General features: G+C 41.8%; 1 protein-coding gene and 1 long non-coding RNA gene across 6 annotated transcripts in view; one reads left to right on the top strand and one right to left on the bottom strand.

Annotated features, from left to right (window-relative positions):
* Nucleotides 1-1,329: 1,329 nt before the first annotated feature.
* CCN2 (cellular communication network factor 2) lies at nucleotides 1,330-4,278 on the bottom strand. Its single transcript, XM_026504811.4, has 5 exons — nucleotides 4,171-4,278; nucleotides 3,833-4,055; nucleotides 3,424-3,675; nucleotides 3,081-3,292; nucleotides 1,330-2,699 (listed from the first exon to the last, which is right to left on the bottom strand). The coding sequence occupies exons 1-5, from the start codon at nucleotides 4,234-4,236 to the stop codon at nucleotides 2,403-2,405; spliced, it is 1,050 nt and encodes a 349-aa protein (XP_026360596.1). The 5' UTR covers nucleotides 4,237-4,278; the 3' UTR covers nucleotides 1,330-2,402.
* Nucleotides 3,200-21,107, top strand: part of LOC113259452 (uncharacterized) — a 351,228-nt gene continuing 333,320 nt past the window's right edge. The window contains exon 1 of one of the 5 annotated variants that reach the window (XR_007191545.2): nucleotides 3,200-3,320. This is a non-coding gene — a long non-coding RNA (uncharacterized LOC113259452). Of the gene's footprint in view, nucleotides 3,321-3,969; nucleotides 4,238-21,107 lie in introns of those variants that run through there. The other 4 variants (XR_008958944.1, XR_003317598.4, XR_006410160.3 and 1 more) reach the window with 4 other exon arrangements.

Genomic DNA, 21,107 nt, shown 5'->3' with positions numbered 1-21,107 from the left:
CTCTCGCTCATGCTCTCTCTCTCAAATAAGTAAATGATACCTTAAAAACAAAATAAAACACTTAGGTTCATTTACCATGGCCCTTCATCTTTGCATCTAGGAGTATATTGACAGAACATGTAGACTAGCCAGTGTACTCTGTGTGTGTGTGTGTGTGTGTGTGTGTGTGTGTGTGTGTGTGTGTACATGTGGGTTTATTTGGGGAAGTGGGGTACAGCTGCCGACAGTGTTGCTATATACGTATGTGGGTGTATCCTAAAAGTCCAATGTTTTGACCAGAAATACTTTGCACATTTTGAACACGGGAAGTTTTCCCTTTGGTTTGTGGCATGGGCACGGTTTGTAGAGCTAGTCTTTATTTTCAGATATATTTTTGTCTCTTGGAATGACACTGGCACTACAACATTGCTAATTACCCTGTGATGGGTTAGTTTGTCTGCAACTTTTCCCCCCCTATAATCCATAGCTATACCGATCTGGAGAAAACTGTGCTTTCAGTTGTGTTTGGAATATTTTTGTTTGCCACTTACTTCAATTGATTTTTTGGTGGAGGCCTGGATAGGTCCAGTACCATTTCCAGGCTTCTTGAACAATTTCATTTTGTCACTTATAAACCACTTGGTAAGCTATTGATCTTGAAATGATAGTCCAAAGCTTGGGGCGATGGAGAGTTGCTTTTAATTTAAGACAAATTCCTATTAACGTTAATAGAAATTATGCTCCTTTCCTACTTAGGCCATCATCTATTTGTGATTGGTTAACATGGCAACTGAAAACAGAATTATACAAAAATGCAATTTATCAAGTGGTTCCATTTAAATGCAGATTTTATACTCTGCAGATTTAACAGTAAGATTATTGAAGTTCAGAAATAGATCTATAGTAGAGTATACAAACTCAGAAAATAGTCAAAGCCTTCCCTATGTGTAAGGCACATAGACTGGTTTGTGATGCGAAAGATTGTAAATTAAATGCTTGCAATGGCCAGAGGTATGAAATGTAAACGAGACCAAGTGTAACCAGTAGGGTTGTTGGAGACTAACGTTACCTGGAGAATGTAAATGTCTATAAAGTACTATGAAGGTAACAGAAAATGCCGGTGTCCTCAGTACACACACACACACACACACCATGTATGCCTGCAAGTTTGTGACACTTGATTCAGTGTGAAAGGGGTTTATATAAAGTTCTATCGAACTGATTAACCAATTTATCAGCATATATGAGATTTAAAAAATTATAGATGAATTGTTTTAAGACAAATAAAAGCTTCCCATATATACTCAAGAAAACTCAGAAATGTTTAGAAGAGTATGTGAATAACCACACTTTTTATAGAAAAAATATATACTTTATTTTCAACTAGAAAGGTGCAAACATGTAACTTTTGGTCACATTCTCAACAAGTAAACTGTCCAAAAAACAGTCATAGTCAAGGTAGAAACAAATGCTTCCAGGTGGAAAAACTGATCAGCTATACAGAGCCACTCGTGTTTTCATAAAGGCCATTTGTTCATTAATAGTGAGGCTACCACATTTCCAACTGACAAATCAGACTTCCGAGGACATCACTGCCTCTTATTCAGGAAACAATCTGTTTTGATGGACTGTCACTCTGAGCAGAATTTCCATTTGAATATCCATTTCATGCTTTGACTTATCAGACAAGCTTTACGTCCTACCTATGGTGTTCAGAATTGAGGCTAACATTTGAAATACCAAAGCATTAAAAACATAAACAAAAAGGCACAAACAACTTTAAATTAACTTAGATAACTGTACAAATATATATATATATATATATACACACAATATTTACAGTATCAATAAAAAAAAGTTCTGGCTTGTTACAGGCAAAGTTGCTTGCCACAAGCTGTCCAGTCTAATAGACAGGATTCTGATTCCTGAACAGTATCATTCAAATCAGAATGTCAGAGCTCAATCTGCTGTTCTGACTTAAAGAACTTGACCCAGCCTCAAGAAGGCTGGAGAACGTACATCCTAGCTGTCGCTAGAGCTACAGGCAAATCAGTGGGCATGCTAAAATTTTCCTTCTCAATTATACTCCAAAGAGCAGGCACATACTACTTTAAGATGACAATTGTTTCTACAGGTGCCCTCCCACTGCTCCTAAAGCCACCCCTCAGTATACATTCGGGTGCTATGTGCTAATGTAATCCCACTGTCAAGTCTTAACTTTCTTCAAACCAGTGTCTGGGTTGATAGACTATTTGAAGGTCACATGGCACAATATTTTGAATGTGGTGGGACTTTTTCTTTCCCCCAGTTAGAAAAACAGATTTAAATAACTTGCACTACTGAAATCATGTTTACACAAAAATGAGATGTGAATCAGTTCAAGTTATAGCCTAATGAGTTAATGTCTCTCACACTCCCTAGCTTTATGCCATGTCTCCATACATCTTCCTGTAGTACAGGGACTCAAAGATGTCATTGTCTCCGGGACAGTTGTAATGGCAGGCACAGGTCTTGATGAACATCATACTCTTCTTCATGACTTCCCCGTCGGGGCACTTGAACTCCACAGGAAGAGTGGTGGTTCTGTGGGGGGTGCAGCACCGGCCATCAGTGCACACGCCACAGAACTTAGCCCGGTATGTCTTCACGCTGGTACAGCCAGAAAGCTCAAACTTGACAGGCTTGGAGATTTTGGGGGTACGGATGCACTTTTTGCCCTTCTAAGGAAGACAAAGCAGAAGGAAAAAAAAAATCAATGACTCTATAAGGGGAGTGGCTTTCTTCAAGCTCTGTGTGTTTTATTCTTAAGTTGTCTGACTTTTGTTTATATTTTGAGGAGAGGAAGTTTGAGTCTCATTTGCCAGTTTTCCAAAAATAGACATAGCCTCTCTTGGGATGTCTTGAATTAACTAACAGTGTGGAGAATTTCATAGTGGAAAGCTGGTGGTTCCTATTACACAACATCTCATTCCAGCAAAACAGCTCGATGGTTAGGTATTTTTGGAGATAAAAGGTCTATAATAATCGGGGTGGTGAGACCCAACTTTGGTCTTATCCATTATCATTCCAAAAAAATTAGTTAATAGGAGCAGAAAATTTACCTTAATGTTCTCTTCCAGGTCAGCTTCGCAAGGCCTGACCATGCAGAGGCGGCTCTGCTTCTCCAGCCTGCAGAAGGCGTTGTCATTGGTAACCCGGGTGGAGATGCCCATCCCACACGTCTTGGAACAGGCACTCCACTCTGTGGTCTGGACCAGGCAGTTGGCCCGGATCATAGTTGGGTCTGGGCCAAACGTGTCTTCCAGTCGGTAAGCTGTGAGAGCAGAGCACACAAACACAAGGTAAGACGCCAGGATAAGACATTTCCCCCTTCCCTTGGCAGAGTCAGGAGTCAGCCCCTGGGGGTTGGATCACAACACTGACTTAGAGGCAGATTTAACTCACCGGCAAGGGCAGGGCCAACCACGGTGTGGTCCTTGGGCTCGTCGCATACCCACTCCTCGCAGCATTTCCCGGGCAGCTTGACCCTCCGCGGGAAAGGGCAGTCAGGGCTGGGCAGGCGGACGTCCATGCTGCACAGGGGCACGCAGCCCACCGCCCCGTCCAGGCAAGTGCACTGGTACTTGCAGCTGCTCTGGAAGGACTCTCCGCTCCGGTACACCGTTCCTCCGAAGACGCAGGGGGCACCATCTTTAGCTGAAGGGAACAAGGGACGGGGGGATGCAAGGGTCAGGTCATCGGTAGCAGCAGGCGAGTCAGGGATGCGCGGGGAGCAGGGCTCCGGCGGGCAGGGCTCCCAGCACCCGCGCCGGCGGAGGGGGCGAGGGGTCCGGGTCCGGGCCGCAGCTCTTACCGGTGCACACGCCGATCTTGCGGTTGGCCGGAGAGCCGAAGTCGCAGAAGAGGCCCTTGTGCGGGTCGCAGGGGTCGCGCTCGGTGCACAGCTCGCCCAGTTGCTTGGCACACACGCGGCAGCAGCCGCAGCCGTCCAGCACGAGGCTGACGCCCGCCGGGCAGCTGGGCGCCGGCGCGGCCGCACACTGGCACGGGCCGCCGCACTCCTGGCCGGCGGCGGGCTGCGGGGAGGAGGGGGCGGTCAGCGGGCGCACGCCGCTCGGCGCCCCGGGCCCTGCCCCGCCCTGGCCGCACGCCCTCCCCCAGGCGCCGGCCGCCGCGGCGCTCTCGGCTTACCCGGCCACAGAGGGCGAACAGGAGCACGAAGGCGCAGCGGACGGGGCCCAGGCCGGCGGCGGACATGGTGGGCGCTGCGGGCGGGGCGGGCGGCGGGCGGAGAGCGCGGCTGAGGGCGCGGCGGCGGCGGCGGGGTGCGCGGCGGTCCCGGCGCTGGGTCGCGGGCTCGGGCCGGAGCTGGGTGCCGGGGCGCTCCGAGCTGAGGTCTGGGAGCTGTCGGCCGGGGCGGCTGCCGTCGGGGGAGGGGAGGCGGTCGGTCGCCGGGGTTGGAGTTGCACTGGCTGCCTCCTCTCAGCGGGAAGAGTTGTTGTGTGAGGCTGAGGCGGGCGGCCCGCGGCTTTTATACGCTCCGGGCGGCTCCGGCTCGCCAATGAGCTGAATGGAGTCCTACACAAACAGGGACATTCCTCGCATTCCTCTCCACCTTCCTGCCTCATCAACTCACACCGGATTGATCCTGACCCCTTGACACTCAGCATTCCTCCCGTCTGAAAAAGCTGGCACGCTCCAGCTAACCAAAAAAAAAAAAAAAAAAAAAAACACGCTCAGTATTTCCAGCACCAAAAAGGATTTTTTCCCCTTGCTTCTTCGCACCACTCCTGATTTATATCATTGAAAAACACATCAGCAATTACTGTTAATTTTTTGGTACCACTCCCTTCTGTTTCTAATAGCTGTTCCCGCGCTACCCTCTGACTTAAATGCTTTTTAGGAGGTGGGTAGCCCAAGAGGCTAGCAGCAGGGATTCCTAAAAAATTCGGAAGGGTTTCCTTTTTATTATTTTTGTAATATTTTAATTTTAGAGGCTGTGGGCCTTTGACACTCCTCGGAGAGCAGAAAAGGAGTTGGTTGCTTTTGACCAGCCGAAATCCCCAAGAAGCCTACCTGCACACTCTACATTCCATATTGGAGATGTAGGAATTCGATCTTTTCTCACTTGAGATAAGGGTTGGGATGCCTATTGCGGGACTAGACAGAGAACAAAGCCAGGGGTCAAGAGTATGCATGCAGTTTTCTGGGGGAGATTTCCAGCACTCTTGCTTTGTTTTCTCTTAATATGTGTAACTGTTTTATTGTTGGGGATATAGGGAGGAAAAAGATGAATGCGCATCAGCGTTTCCAGAAAAGTGGGTCTGTTGTTATGTCAGAGCCCATGACTTTGTGTTGAGTAGGTAGAGGCTCTGGGTGTTGGGAAAAGAGGGGATGCAGACAGGAGGGCCAGCAAGAAGCTTGGGGTTTACTTGGGGTGTTCTAAGTACAGTTTGGGTCTTTGAGAAATGAATGATATTTTTATACTAAAACCTATAATCTTCTAATGTGGATTGGACTTGGTTTGTCCTGAGGTAAAAAATCTGATAATATAACAAGAACAGTGTACCCTATTATTTCTGGCTATGAACTAAGAGTGTCAGTGAATAATATATTTCAGTAATAACTCTCCACACTTCTGTGAATAGTGATTGTGACTTACCAAGGAGCCTGCAGCTTAGTGGAGTGAGATCAGGTCAAGGGAACAACAGGTTTTATTCTCTCTGCTTGTGCATAGCAGTCAAATATGGCCAATAAACACTAAGCTCATTTCCATTTCTTAATATTAGCTTCACTAAGGACTTAATGAATTAACTTTCATTTAGAGTCTATTGTTGAACTGCTCTTTTGTTGTTATGGCTAATAATTCCAGTTGCCATTTTATGTGAAGAGAGTGATTCCAGGGCCCCGCCATTTTTTTTTTTTTTCTATTGTGATGCCCCGTCATTTGACACTGGTTTTACCAGTGAGTAAATTCTTTTCAATTGTTGATGTTTCACTGGCTAGGTTTTAGATAAAGACACCTGTTTCTGATGCAAAGATGAGCATTCGGAAGCAGCACTACAGTTTTATAATTTGAAAACAGCCTGTTTAAACTGGCCGCATTTTTTTCCGTTTGTTTCAATTCATGCTATTGAAAAAGAGCCAAGAAGAAAAGAACTACTCCAACTTCAGCATCGACCACATCATCTGTACACAATTACCTCCCTAAGCAATGCCCATGTTGTACAGTGCAGTTGCCTGTCAACAGTGTGAGTGGCCAGCAAGAGGGAGGGGAGGGGCTCTGAAGCTCAGGAGGAATTTTCAACATTATTATTTAATGTTCTTTCCAAGCATTCCTCAAAGAGAAGAGGCCTAAAAGTTCCTATTTAAAGACGGAACATTCCAAGTTATGTTAATAGCCACATGTGTATTAAAGGCAACTTGGCCCCCAACGTTTTCTTCCCTCGTGGATGATTTTAAAAGTCCAAAATATGTGGGAAGCCACAGTGAAATCTTTCAAGACCTAAACCCCGAATTATGTCTACCACTAATGGTTGGGAAGGTGTGGTAGCTGGGGAAGGGTAGGGATGTGAAGCTGGGGCCTCACCTAAGGTGGGATGTGGGCTAGGTGGTGATCTCTCGTGGCTTGCAAGGGTGAGGGAGATGGGAGAATGGTTGGGAATTTTTGAATGCCCTGGAGAGTCCGAGAGCCACCACCAATAGCCTCACTACAGCAGAGTGGAGACTTTCATTCATGGAAGGGATAAATTGCTGGCCTGGCTTACCGTTAGGTGAGCTGGTTTATATTCTTAGAACTGCCATTCACAAATCTTAGGGACGTAAGAGCCATATTTCCAAGTTGACGCTGTTAAAAGGATGATAATGAGAATGTTTTATTTCACAGGATTTAATGATGGTTACTTGGATTAAAATTCTTAGGGAGTTGGTTCCTCCCCACCCCGCCCCGATCTTTCTTCATTTTCTTTTTCTCCACAAACATAGCATGGATACTACCATTCTCTGGGGTTGTTAAAAATAACAAGACATATTATAAAAAGAATTTGGTTTTACTCTAAAATTCACATGGTCCCTTGAAGTCTCAAAAAGTCCGTAGTTAGCTCCAAATGGATGGTTTTAATATCGGCTAAGAGGAAATATACTGAAATATACAGAACATGGAATGTCAGAACAGAAAAATAATGTTGTGCATTATAAGGTTAGGTTGAGGCTTTATGATCAAAATCCCTTTGAAAAGTTTGAAATAAAAGATTATTATTAAGAAACTGACAGAAAGAGAGAGAGACACAGAGAGACACACACACAAAGAGAGACAGAGAATGAGAAGACACCCAAGACATTCACAGACTCCAAAGTAAGTTTATGTTGTATTATGGGGACCATCAAGTGCCAGGAAATTCAAAGGGAAAGGCTGACACTCCATCCTTAACTCACGCCATGAGATCTGAATTCTTGTGCTATTATAAATGACTCAGCAAATGTTTGTGTGCACCTGGGCGGTAAAGTGGAAATAGTGGCTTCTTACAACTTTGTCCAACTCTGACTTATCCCAACCCTTTTGACTGACAGCAGGTTAGAATTGGGAGAAAAAGTTCTTTGAATTTGTGTGCAAAATGGTTAAGATGCGCTAATTTTGTCTTGTAAGCAAGTGTTTATCTAGCAAATGCTTTTTAGAGAGCTGCTTTTTTTTTTTTTTTTTTTTTTTTTTAATGAGGAATTCATGCAGCTGGCCACCGAGCCCTGTTTACAGAACTATATAAGGTACGTGTGTGTCTACTCAGGCATCACTTGTACAGGTCGTTCGGTTAAGTCTTGTAAGATGTTCAGCTGTGGATGTACTACATTCTTTCTCTTATGTTTTTTGTTGTTTCCCCCCCTAAAAAAAGGTTATTTGATCAGATATCCGACATCAAGAAAACCTGGCAGGATGACAGGAAAGTGGCTAGACTTTGGAGTGGTTGTGTACTTAAAGAAGGAATCTTCCACATTTTCAACTTCCAGGCATAGCCATTTTCTTATAAGAGCAAGTAGGAGTCTGTGCCAGCCCTCAAAGCGGAAATCAGAGCTCCCAGGGAAACATACCCGAGGAATGTGACTCGCTGCCAAGACCCATACGCAATGCATACACTGAGCCGTCAGATTTATAGGAAGTCTGGCCGTATAAGGGCATGTGGACAGGGAGCCGTTTGTTGGTCTGGTGGGTTGGGAGTGGGCTTCAGATGTTTCTAGCATGCCTCAAATTCAATCAGGTAAATGAATTCCACCCCCCAAAATGATATGCCAGACGGCTTTTGGAAAAATAGTTATAAATATTATCCTAAAATCTTCAGAGACCCTGGCTTGGTTTACATTGCCTTGTATTTGCTTAAGATGAAGGTTAAAGAGAGGGCGTGCTCCCTGGGAGTTCAGAGGTGGGAAAGAAGTGCGGATGTTTACTATCTAAATTACATTCATTTCCTCCCTGCTCTTTCCTCCTTATAATTACTTCTCTGACTTTCTTGGGATATTTTCTGATGCAAAGGTGTTTGTCCAGAAGGTAGTCAAGGCTGTTCCATGCGGTCTGTGTTTCTGTTTGCATGTTCATTTACTTGCTTGTAGATGCAGTTGAAGGTTAGCGTGAGAAAGGAAAGGAATTTTTTTTAAATGACATTTTCTTCAGTTTACTGCTTGTCTCACTTATTTTATTAGTTTAATTAAAATCCCGTGCTGCCTCTAGTCTGTTCCCATTAATCTGAGATAGTGCTGGAGAACATGGATGCAACTACGGGTAGAGATGGGTCTCCAATACTTTTCCTGACATATTAGCGATTCGAATTGACTAGTTTAGCAACCCCGAGTCTTTACAGCCCTTGGTTTTATCAGCCTAAATGGGAAGTCTCTTTGGTGATACTTGAGGTGATAAGAGGGAATGAAATGTGTGATTTTGGGGAAACCAAATCAGTAGGTTTAGGAGGAACAGAGTATTGAGACTAGATAAGTTATTTCAAAGAATGGGAGAAAGGGAAAGGATAAATATTTTGAAAGGACAAGTGTAAAATAGACATGTGATGTGAATGTGTCCCTAGAAATTCTGCTGAGGTGTGGGGAGGTGGGGCAAACTAAGACAGGCTCCATAAACTCACCTTTTGAAATGTGTTCCCACCTCCTACCAACAAGCCTGAGCCCCTTCTCACAGCCTCAGGGCTCCCTGGAATACATTTTTAAAAAAACTTTCTTTCTTTCTTTCTTTCTTTCTTTCTTTCTTTCTTTCTTTCTTTCTTTCTTTCTTTCTTTCTTTCTTTTCTTTCTTTCTTTCTTTCTTTCTTTCTTTCTTTCTTTCTTTCTTTCTTTCTTTCGTTTCTTTAAATAACGTCTACACCCAATATTGGGACTCAGACTCACAACCCCAAGATCATGAGTCGCATGATTTTCTGACTGAGCCAGCCAGGCCTCCCTTTCTGGAGTACATTTCAAAAACCATTAGGGCCAGAGGACTGGCTAGAAAAAAGGCTGGAGAGAGGAGCTCGATCCCTGCTGTCAGCCTGCCACATAAGTTCTGGGAAGGTACCAGTCCTCTCACAACCCAAACTTCCCTCTTGCTCAAGGTTATTTTTCAGCCCCAGGGCACCATATTTATGAAAGTACTTTTATGTAATGTATTAAGATTTTAAATTTACCAATTTCTTCTGTTTTCCAATGGTTCTTCCTTGCCTTGAAGGCTAAGCCCAACTCAGCTTTGATTTTAAAAGCCCATCACGGTCTGACTTTATAACACCATTCAATTTTGCAAGGATTTTAAAGTGTTAGATCTCTGTAAGGGCTTACACAAAATCAAATCCTACTTCTTTATATGTTAGATTAGATGCTCAGAATTGACAGAGACACCACACAAAGGAAACTTTTTTATTTGTCTTATGTCCTTGCATGTCATCTGTAGGGAAGAAATATCACAATATGTTTCTCTTTTAATCATGGTTTTCAGGATATGTAAAAATAAATTCTATACTCAGCTTATTTTAATCACATAATAGCATCTGCTCCCTTCATTTCCATTTTATCATTTTCATTCCATTTTTTTCATGGGGGAAGGGAGGTCCCAATAGTCCTTTCTTCAATGAAAAGCATATAAGCTACCACTAACCCTTAGGTAAGAATACAGTGTGTAAATACTAAAGAAAGTACCAAACAGTTATTAGTGCCTATGTCCATGATGTTTTCTTTAGATTATTTGTTTCTCAGAAACCAAGATGGTATTGTTTTGCTTAATATAATGCCACAGATATTTTTACACTCTACACATATTTGAATTGACATTTTTCTTTAATTTCATTTTGAAATGTGAACTGTGGCACCATGATATCGACAAGGAAGTTTTCAACTTAAATGGAAACTGGTAGCCAGTACATTCTAGAATGCTGAATACTAAGTTGTTCAAATTGTCCGAAGAGTTTCTAAGATGTTTTCCTATGAGGGGATTTTTAAATAACTATGCCTTTGGGAATCATATTTGAAAATCTAAACACACGGATAAGGCTTTCTGAGAAGTTGTCTTACCTTCTAAGTCAGAGCTTATACCAAATATGATGAAGAAAAGCACACTCTAAGCTCTTGGCATCAACAGATTTGAAGTAAAACTGAACCAATGCGTTGTTTAATTTGACAGTGGAATGTACAGTGCCGATTTTGTCAGATCAATTTAACAAGAATGCTACTTAGAGCTTTGTCTGGGTGCCTGAAATGGATACCCTGTACGGCTGTATCACCACCTTCGGTTAATGTAGAGATTTTAAATTTAAAAAGCCGCCTCACATACACTGTGACAGTTGAGCTTCCTAGCAACTCTGTGAGGTATTATTCTCCCCATTTTGCAGGTGAGAAAATCGAGGTCCAAGAAGGCTACGTGACATAACACAAACTTGGTGAGCGGTGGAGCAGGGACGTGTAAATTTGAATTCAGTTCTTGTAAAGGGAACACCCTGACTCTTCTTCCAAACTCTGTTTCTTTTCGTCACATTCTATATACAGGGATCTCCGAACGCTGTGTGTTCTTAAGGTAGTTATCTCCAATACTCTGAAACTCTTAAAGCACACACCCTAAGAAGCATATAAAATAAAACACTGTGGGCTAATTGGCAGAGTCAGTATTATGCTGTGGTCTGAGATAAGCATGAAGTAGCAAGATAATGATTAAGATCTGCATAAGGAGAGAACTTTGGGTTTAGACAAAGTTTTTTTTTTGACAGTTAAGATTTCTGTGATTTTGCTGTATAGACAGATGTGTTGCTTGTGATCTGCTGATGAACTGATGTAGCTGGAAAAGGACAAATGAGCCAAGATGATGGGTATGCTTTGGAAGGCTTAATATCAGGGTGTGTACCAGTGTGACATCAGCTTCAGCCCACACCGAAAATGTTCAGTCTCTAACTCAGTGCGATCTTGTTTAGACTGAGTCTCAGACCAACCACAGGCATCGTGAAAGGCTTCTTGAATAATCGCACCATTCACTGATCAGCGATCCTTATGATTAAATATCGCGATAGAGCCTCAGGCTGTTGGCATTGAGGCTAAACAGAGATTCTTCACCAGTATCCCTTAATAGACATGGTGCAGCATGCTGTTGACATAATGCTTATTTTGTGAACTTCATCTTCAGTGAAAATGCACTTTCCTTAAACTGAATACAGTTTGTATTTCAGGCTTATAGCTTTTCCCTTCTCTCCTTTCACAATGAAATAATGTGATTTGAATCGTGACTAGTTTCGTATTGTTAACGGTATGAGAGCTATGTCATAACTACACAGAGCAGTGGTTAAGAGTGTTATCCAGGAATGGCAGGTTTATATGGGGGACTTTTCTTATTGACCCATGCATGTATGTGAAAATTAACAACTATAGGAAAAAGTTTCATATAACCGTAGACTTGCTAATGTCTGGAAATATTTCACCATTAAGCTATTTCTTACATAGAGATGATGAAAGTTGATTTTGTCCAAATGAGTCTTTGTGGTGATTTTCATCATTTCTAACCACTCTCTGTTTATTCTTCTTGCTCATGTGTTTTGCCCTGCCATTTCCATATATGGTTGATTCTCCAGACTCTGTGTGTTTTCGGCTCTGTAGGTGAGCAAGCAAACTTCCGGTCCAGCCTAAGCTAGACTTTGAACCAATTTTACTTTGCAGTAGGGCTGGGCACTGCCACAGCCAAAGTATCCCCTGTTGGCTTTGACTACTTTCCAGGCAGGCCTCTCCCTCACCAGTCAAGCAGATTTTTTCCCAGCTAGCTTCTTTTTTTTTTTTTTTTTTAAGATTTTATTTATTTATTTGACAGATAGAGACAGCCAGCAAGAGAGGGAACACAGCAGGGGGAGTGGGAGAGGAAGAAGCAGGCTCCCAGCGGAGGAGCCTGATGTGGGGCTCGATGCCAGAACGCTGGGATCACGCCCTGAGCCGAAGGCAGACGCTTAACCGCTGTGCCACCCAGGTGCCCCTCCCAGCTAGCTTCTGAAGGGGCTGCCAGAGGGGGGTGGGGGGGCACAGCGTGGTGATGCCACTTCTGCCTCTCTGAAGTTCTCACCTCACTCAGCTGAAGCCTGGCCTAAAGAGGGCTCAGGAACTCCAAACTCCTATATTTCGCATGCATCACATCCAGCTTTTTAAGAAGAGAAAACGACTTTAGGTCGAGTATGAAGGGCAATCTGGAACCCACTTTGTCTACAGTAAGTAGACTGTTAGACTCACAAGAGGGCAGGTGACCCAAGATAGCACTAGTGTCCCAAAAGCATTGACAGGTGCATCACCTGGCATCCGTTAGAAAAGCACTGCTGAGGGTCACTTTGCTTGAGATTTCTCATCTTTCCTGGCAGTGGTGGTGGTAGGGAAATACTGTGTTACCATACAGCCCAATATTCAATCAGGCTGGGTGTGGAAAAGCAAAGGTGAAAAAGATCATTTAAAAAAAAATTAGATGTTTACATTTTTAAGATCTCAAGAATAAAGCCTGACAAAATAAGCTTGATTCATATTTAATTAAACAGGATTTTCAACAGTTCAAGTTTGATATTCTAGAATGAAATATTATTACTTAAAGTAAGTTAATTCTGTAGTTTAAAGCATTTCATAAAACTAACCACTGTTTTGGATTTAGCTAGACCAACTTTTTGTTGTCTTGATTTCAAATGTTCTGTTAATAGCAGTAACATAGAATTGACCTGAATATAGAATTTGCTGGACTTTGTATTTCTCTTTTTGACTATTTCAAGAGAGAGTTAGTTGGTATCCTTCCTTCCTTCCCTCCTTCCTTCCTTCTTTGTTTCATTATTTAGCTGTTTTTATTAAATTTGTGACATCCATCAGGCAAAATACTTAATTTAAGCCTCAGTTGGCTCCTTTCAGCTTGCAGATATGAGAATACCCACCTCATAAGATTGATATGATAATTTATAAGGATTAAATACCAAAAATCTTGTATAGTACCCAGCACAGTGCTTGTAACAGAGTAAGCACTCAAAAAATGTTTGCTAAAGTAAAATAAAACTTTCCTTTTAGCTCATATCTAAATATTTTCAGATACTAAATTTCTGCCTTAGCATTTGCCAAAAATTAGCCTTTAGCCCAGTAGGTTTTGGGGTCATGTATTATGCAGATTACACAGGATGAAAAGAATGTTGTGACTTTCTGTTGACAGCTTTTTTCTAGCAAGGCACATACCGTTGTTATGTCACTTGTGAATGATTTATGAATTGTGATTCTGTTCGTAGGATCCCATTTTCTGTTTTTTTTTTCTTTTTTCTATCAAATTGCCACAGGGGGGAGTATAAGTTCTTGAAAGAAGCAAATAATACAGTTTTAAGGAATTTGATACCAATTATTAAGAATGAATGGCCATATCTAAAACAGCTAAACAGATAATATGAATACACTTGAGAAAATAGAAATATTTATGATAAAATAATGTTAGGCTACTGTTCAATCTTAGGTTTAATAATTTTGCGATAGCCTGGAAAATGTCTCTCTGTGACATGGAGAGTTGAATGCGCCTGCGCGCGTGTGTGCGCGCGTGTGTGCGTGCGCGTGCATGCATGTGGGCATTATTGACACTATAGGAGAGGGGAGAGATTTTAAGTTTCTAGTTTTTGCCAAGGCATAAAACGAAAGAGGGAGAGGGAGAGAAAGAAAGAAAGAAAGTGTTAACATATAAAACGAGGATGAGAAAGACTTGGGTACAAGAATGTGACGTGGCTTTACAATGTGGATGATACTGATAAACCCTGTGTACATATGGGGAAATTTAACCTTATGAAATTCAATAGCTAGATAACTCCAAAATAGAACTGCACAAGTGGAAAATGAAGTATCTCTTTCAATAACGTAAATGCATTTAATAGCTGCAAAAATTGTGACCTGATTTTATAATAGTAATAGCCAAAAACGTGGTTACTTCCTCTGCCTCTTTGGAGAAAAGTGAAGCACAACGGAACTCCTAGGGAAGCTGAATTGAGAAAGTTATAGATTGGTCAAGTTGTTTATCTACTAGCATGACCCCTTCTTGTTGGGAGATAATCATCTTTGCAGATGGTTGGTCAGTCCTCCTCCTCCTCCTTTTTTCTTCGGAGATGGGGGGTGTGATTTTTTTATTTAAATGCAATTAATTAGCATATAGTATGTTATTAGTTTCAAAGGTAGAGGTTATTGATTCATCAGTTGCATAGAACACCCAGTGCTCATTACATCCCATGCCCTCCTTTATGCCCATCCCCCATTTACCCCATCCCCCCACCTCCCACCCCTCCAGCCACCCTCAGTTTGTTTCCTATGATGAAGAGTGTCTAATGGTTTTCTCCCTCTCTGATTTCGTCTTGTTCTATTTTTTGTGGGTTTGTTTCTTTTAGGAACCAGAATCATGCTGTATGTATTGTTCTTTGATGTGCTTGTTGGAGATGTGCTCAGCCTAGCACCCACCCTCCTTTTATCCATGATATATTCCACCAAATTAGTGTCACTATCTGGGTTGCTTTATTCTGCTGTTATAATTATGCCCACCTTTGTGCACAAACTTGAACATAGGGGCTAGAATTTGAAGGGATAGTGTCAGTTTGAGTCCTCGTCGGTCTGAGGTGAAGCATGTTGACTTGGCATTGAGCAGGTGGCAGGCCGTGCATGCTGACTCAGGCAAGAGGGTGGCTGGACTGTGGATTTGGGACCCACAGGCCGATGGCATTGTGTGTGACTGGGCTGTGGCTGGTTTTGCTTTTAACTTTCGTGGTCAGTCCTCCTTCTGTCTCTCTGCTTTTCCCAGAAAGTCCTTCCTCAGGACTTCCTGATAAGCCACATTTGAGACCACATTTCCCACGCTCATCCTCCCTTTCTCTCTCTAGTTTGGTGCAGGGTTCTGCAGAAACCCTGTCCTAAAAATTCTTATTCTTAGGGGATTTCTTCATATGTGTCAGTATAGAAAGCTTACTGATTTTCTGACTTGTTGGGGACTTTGTACTTGGCTCATGTTCTTTCATTGAACCCCTGTCCCTGCCACCGTCATGGGTTTTCCCAGTACTCACCAGAACAACCATCCAAACTTACTTCTATGTTCTTGTTGCTTGCTTCTTTTAAGCCAACCAGGACTTGCCCCAAGCCCTTACATTACCTAGAACTACTCCATCCCCTCGGGTCCTACATCATCTATCCTTTCCTGCTCTCTCTTTCCTTCACCTACCCTTGTTTGACCCAATTGAGACCTTGATTTCTTGCCCCCTTCCTTTTCTTCTGAGCACAAGGCTTCCTTACTTGTCCATGACGCCATGTTTTATGTCAGCAGTCTCTTGTTAGCACCTCTGGCATTCAGCCTCCCAACCTTTTATCAAGCCAGCCCTCTGCCTTATTTGTTCATATACATACTGCCTGCCGTATACTGTCTCCAGTCCCTGCCGGGCCCACAGTTCGGCTGTGTAGCGCTCTTCTTTGTTCTAGTCAGCTCCTTCCTATCTTTTCCACTATCTCCCTTCCAGACCTTTTCTCTCAAGGGCCCTACCCTGTCCCCCGCCTCTCAGCAGGGCAGCCCTCCTGCCTACATGAGACTATCGGGATGACCAACTCAAGCGTCCTTCCCAGGGCTGATCTGTCTCCAGCCTCATATCCATTCCTACAGTGTAGAGCTGCACTCTTCAGTTCTGTAGCCAGTGGTCACATGTAACAATTTAAATTTAAATTAGTCAAAATTTAAAATTCAGTTGCTCAGTTGTACTGGTTGCATCTCAAGTGTTTAGTAGCCACATGTGACTAGCGGCTACTATATTGGACAACGTGGTGACCCTTGATGTCGTTGTAGCAAGGTCCATTGGGCAGCACTGATTCAGACAGACCTCTGCTGGTCCAGCTTCCATCTGTCTGCTGTGCAACCATGTTCTCTCTTTTCCCTTTCTCTGGTCTTTCAATTACTTTTTTTCTAGTAGTTTCTTCTCAGCCTATAATGATGTATACATTTCTCTCACATAATAAAGAAAAGTCTCCAAACAAAACAGCCTCCCCCTTTGTCCTACACATCCCCCCATATACTGCTCTCCTTTTTTTTTTTACTCTGAAGCTCCTAAAACACACACGCTCATGCACACAGTCACACACACACACACACACACACACACACACACACACTCTGTGTTAGCTATTGCCAAGTACTTACCTTTGAGTTACTATTCAACCTACTGCAATAAGGTTCCTGACTCTAGCACTGCAAATTGGCACCAGCCAACCTCTTTGTTGCTAAATCCAGGGGATTCTTTTCAGTTCTTATATAATTTGATCTCTCTGTGGGTGTGTTGAGTCCCATTCTCTCTCCTTCTCTTTGACCATTTCCTTTGATCTCCCTTGAAGTCTTACTTCCCTCTGCCTATCCCTTTGATGTGGATGCCCTGTAGTCTTTTGTCCCTGGTTCTTTTCTTACTTACACGTTCCTTAACTACCACATTGTTGATGGTTCCCTGCTCTCTGGATCTCAACCAGAAATTTTTTCTGGGTTCATCTGTGCTGTGTACAGGACATTAATCTGAATGTCCTACATGGATGTTAAAGTAAGCATATTCAAAATCAAACTCGTGCCCCCCTACCCTCAAATCTGTTCCCTTTAATGTGTTCCCGGACTCGGTGATTGGGAGCAGTATACCACTCCTTATTAAAGCCTGTACATTGTTGGATGTTCTTTTTCCTCTTTCACCTCCTATATTTAATCAGTCACAAAGCCCTGTTGACTCTACCTTCCCATGATATCTTCCGAAGATACCATGCCATCAGTATCTTTTGTCTAAGTCACTGCATTTGTCTTTCTGTTAACTGGTATCTTGCCTTCTTCAATTTATTCCCTCCGCTGCTGCCTGAAGAATCCATCAATACGAAGTGCTTACGCAACCTGCTTAAAATCTTCACACTGTTTCCATTGCCTGTAAGAGAAGGCCCTGTGTCTGGCTCCTATCTTGTCCATTCTTATGTCTCACTATCTACCACCCCTGCCCTATTCTCTGTTTTTCTTTTCCTATTTTGCTCTAGTTAGTTTCAATAACTTACAATTTTCTCATGTATTTCATGCCCTTATAACTTTGCTCATCTTGCTCATTCAGCACTTAGAGGAGTTGTAAGGTGTGTTTACACCAAATAAACTTTTGACTGTAGTAGGAGCTCATTTTATATTTGATCCAGAACAGATGCATTCACACACACACACGTACACAGTGAAACAAATTTTAGAAAGACAATATTTATTGTTACCATAGGTGATACCTTTGATATTTTAAAATAGATTTCTTTCTATTAAAAAAAAATGCTGGTCTTGATCTCTAAGCTTGTTTTACTGTCTTATTGAACCCATACTATATATATATTTGTATATATACTTATATATATTTATATATATATATATTTATAGTTTCTGGATCTTACACTTACAAAATGTCGTGGCAAATACAGACTTAATCAATGTGAAAGAGATATAGTTTTACTTTTACATTTGTATTTTCTAATGTAATTACTGGCAACATTTTCTAATTCTGTCACGGTATTGGGATATAGCTGTGCTCTTCAGCCTTTTTTTTTTTTTTTAACATAATGGAACACATAGAAAATGATAACATTTTAATGGTGTTTTAGAGCAAAGGCTTTCTAAAATTTCTAAAATTTTACAATGACAAAGGTAAAGAAATTGTTTAAAGATATCAAAGATCATAGCAGAGCTTACTGGCAAATTGCTATCTTTTTCTTTTTCTTTTTTTTTTTTTTTAGTTTCTAGGTAATTTAGGGTTTTTCTTGGAAGTTGACTTCTGAGTATTTGTGAATAACCTCTCACATAGTATCAACTGCAAACAAACCACTTTGAATAAATTCCTTATGTAAAGTTTGGAAACTAGCTTGAACTTTAAAATATTCTACAGAGGTTCTATATTTAGCTAAAATTGCATAATTACTAAAATTTTAGGAACTATGGTGAGTTATAGCATATTTATATCAGTTCATGGGTATTTTGTATTTATTGATTATATAAATAAAATTTCTGAGGCTCACGTATTCATATCTGGTAAGTTTATATTTTTTAGAATACTAGGGACTACAGTGTTTATTTTATTCATGCCAAAATTATTAAGGTAAATAATTCTCTAGAAAATTGAGTAGTAACACTAGTAGGTGTTTAGGAAAGGTTGCTGACTGATCGACTGCCTGATGTAATTTAAAAAGTTAATACAGTTGTTAAAGTTGCCTAACCTAAGGCCTAAGAAGATCTTAGTGGGAAACTATTCCGGACTAATAAATCTATTCAAATAACCCAAATTAAAGTCAATCAGTCATTTGTTGTTGTTCCCTTTCTAAATAAATAATTTATAAATATTTTGATTTTTTTGAGCATTTGCTACATTTCTAACATTGTTTTAAACACAGGGGGTTATTAAAAGATACCTAGTTCTTGCTTACAAGGAGGTTACAATCTATTTGCAGAAGCAGATCATACACAGACTAAGAGTTAAACTAAGTGACTTTTTTTGGTGTGACATTTGTGTGACATAGGAACCACAAGACATTGAGAACTCTGGAGGACTGATATGACGTTATATTTCATGACTCTGAAATTAGAACTTTTGAGGACCTTTGAAGCATAGATTCTGATAAAATCAAATGCTATGAGGCTTAGGAGCTCTTGCTCGAATGTCAGTGGGTTGGTGGTAAGGCACTAAGTGGGCACGGAGGGATATGGCACTCAGTGCTCCTTGAGTGAAGAGAGAAGTACAGCCAACATGGAGAAGCCTGGCGTGACTTCTCATGGACATAAACTGGATTAAAGGAGAAGGAGAAGAGGAGCACCAAGGGCATTCCAGACCTTGGGAATGATGTGAACAGTCTGGACTTTGTAAATGCTGTGGCATATATGGAAGAGAATAGATGGGTTGTTTTGACCTGAGCCAACATGGGGAGGAACTGGAGAGAGTAAGGAAGGCAGTGCGGTGTAAGAACCAGAATCCTAATTTCTTTCTTTTACTCTCACGTTGAATACATCACTTTTATTTTGAGTCCTCTAATCTTTTGGAACATATATACATTACTTTGCTTTATAATAGTTCATCAGGGCTTGGAGAGTTTTAAGAAGACATTTGCGGATTTATAGGGTAAAATTAAGAGGGTCTCAAAAACTAAGAATTAGTAATGCTAGAATTGTTATGCTCCTGTTTCTCCTCTTGCTTTAATAAATAGTATATATTACTTTTTCGCTCCACAACCTGCAGAGTGTCAGGCATATGGAGAAAACTTAGCACACAATAAATATTTGTTGAACTAGTGGATCTTTCTTGAGGGCAGAGATTCTATTTTTTCTTCTTTTTACAATTCTCCATGATTCCTGGTAAGATGTTTTGCACACAGTGGGCATCCAATAACTCCAAAGTATTGAAAATGTTGGTATTAATGAGGAACAAACATGGCTAAAGTGAATATTAGTTGGCCAAGGTGTCTCACAAATTCTTTCATCCATTCACTCAGGAATGGATGTACGCACTGGACACTGTGCTAACATGAGATCTAGTAGTCTAATGATGACTTTAGCAAGAGCTTCATGTTTTCATGCCTTTGTGCAGGCTGGCCAACTCTTATTCTTTCTTCAACTCTCAGTTCATCAGCCACTTTCCCTTTTGGTATTCCAGACTGCGTTAGGGCTTACCCTTTCACAGCTTTTCTCTGTGTGGTCATTTGCCTGTGTCCCTTACCAGACGGAGTTCCACAAGAGCAGAATTGAATCATTTCCCTCTTTCCCTGAGGTACCAAGCCCAGCACCTTGTTTATAAATGTTACTTGATGGGAGTTTCTTGAGTAAGTGTTTGTAGAACAAATATAATCTTTAAGGATGGTGTGCAGACATCTGGCTTTGAACTGGCAACCTGGCTTTAAATATTGTGTTCAGAGACCTAACTGAAATAACAAATACCAGAATTACAACAGTTTGGAGAATAGAGATGAAGTCAAGAAAGAAAAATGGAAAAGTAACAAAAATGCAATTGTCAAATGTAAAATGATACTTTTATTGCGATTAATAATGTATTCATATTGAGGGGACATACACATTTTTTTTAATGGGGCTAGACTTCTTCTGTGCATATCGTGCCTTGTTGAAACTGTACCAGCAACCCTTTCAGTTTTTACTGAGTGTGAGAACATAGGGAAGCATCCTGAGGGGACTTTCAGTGCAAATACTGGTTAACTAGAGAAATAAAACCAGATTTCAGAGTGCACAAAGGCTGGCACCTTTCAGTGATAGAGGCTCGTCTGTGCGGCAGTGGGCACAGGAGTCTCCTCTAAGTCTGTGACCCTCGTCTTCTTACCACACCGTCCTACTTTCCCAGCAACCCCCTGTGTACAGTCCAGAAACAGCTGTGGGGTCTCAGTGGATGGTGAGTGGTCTCCTTCCTCAAACACAGTTTCCCTGTGACCATCCATGTGCTTGGGAGAGGAGGCGCGTCTCTCCACAGTCCGCCAACGTGACCCTCACGTGTGTTACTGCTAACAGTGGTGGCTGCCTTCATTGAGGACCTGTGCCAGACTGGTTATACATGTGAACTCAAATCCTCGCACAACCTGCACAGGGATACAATTTACTCCCTTTTTTGCAGATAAAGGGAGTGGCAGAGTCG

The sequence above is a fragment of the Ursus arctos genome, unplaced genomic scaffold (assembly GCF_023065955.2).
Source record: "Ursus arctos isolate Adak ecotype North America unplaced genomic scaffold, UrsArc2.0 scaffold_13, whole genome shotgun sequence".
Lineage (NCBI taxonomy): Eukaryota > Metazoa > Chordata > Mammalia > Carnivora > Ursidae > Ursus > Ursus arctos.
This window is presented reverse-complemented; position numbering and strand designations above follow the sequence as displayed.

Bases quoted from the DNA above. Each gene is read 5' to 3' on its own strand.
- CCN2 (XM_026504811.4), bottom strand. From the start codon at position 4,236: ATGTCCGCCGCCGGCCTGGGCCCCGTCCGCTGCGCCTTCGTGCTCCTG. The intron at 3,676-3,832 runs GTAAGAGCTGCG...TGTTCCCTTCAG, and splicing joins CAAGATCGGCGTGTGCACCG to CTAAAGATGGTGCCCCCTGC. The intron at 2,700-3,080 runs GTAAATTTTCTG...TGTCTTCCTTAG, and splicing joins ACCTGGAAGAGAACATTAAG to AAGGGCAAAAAGTGCATCCG.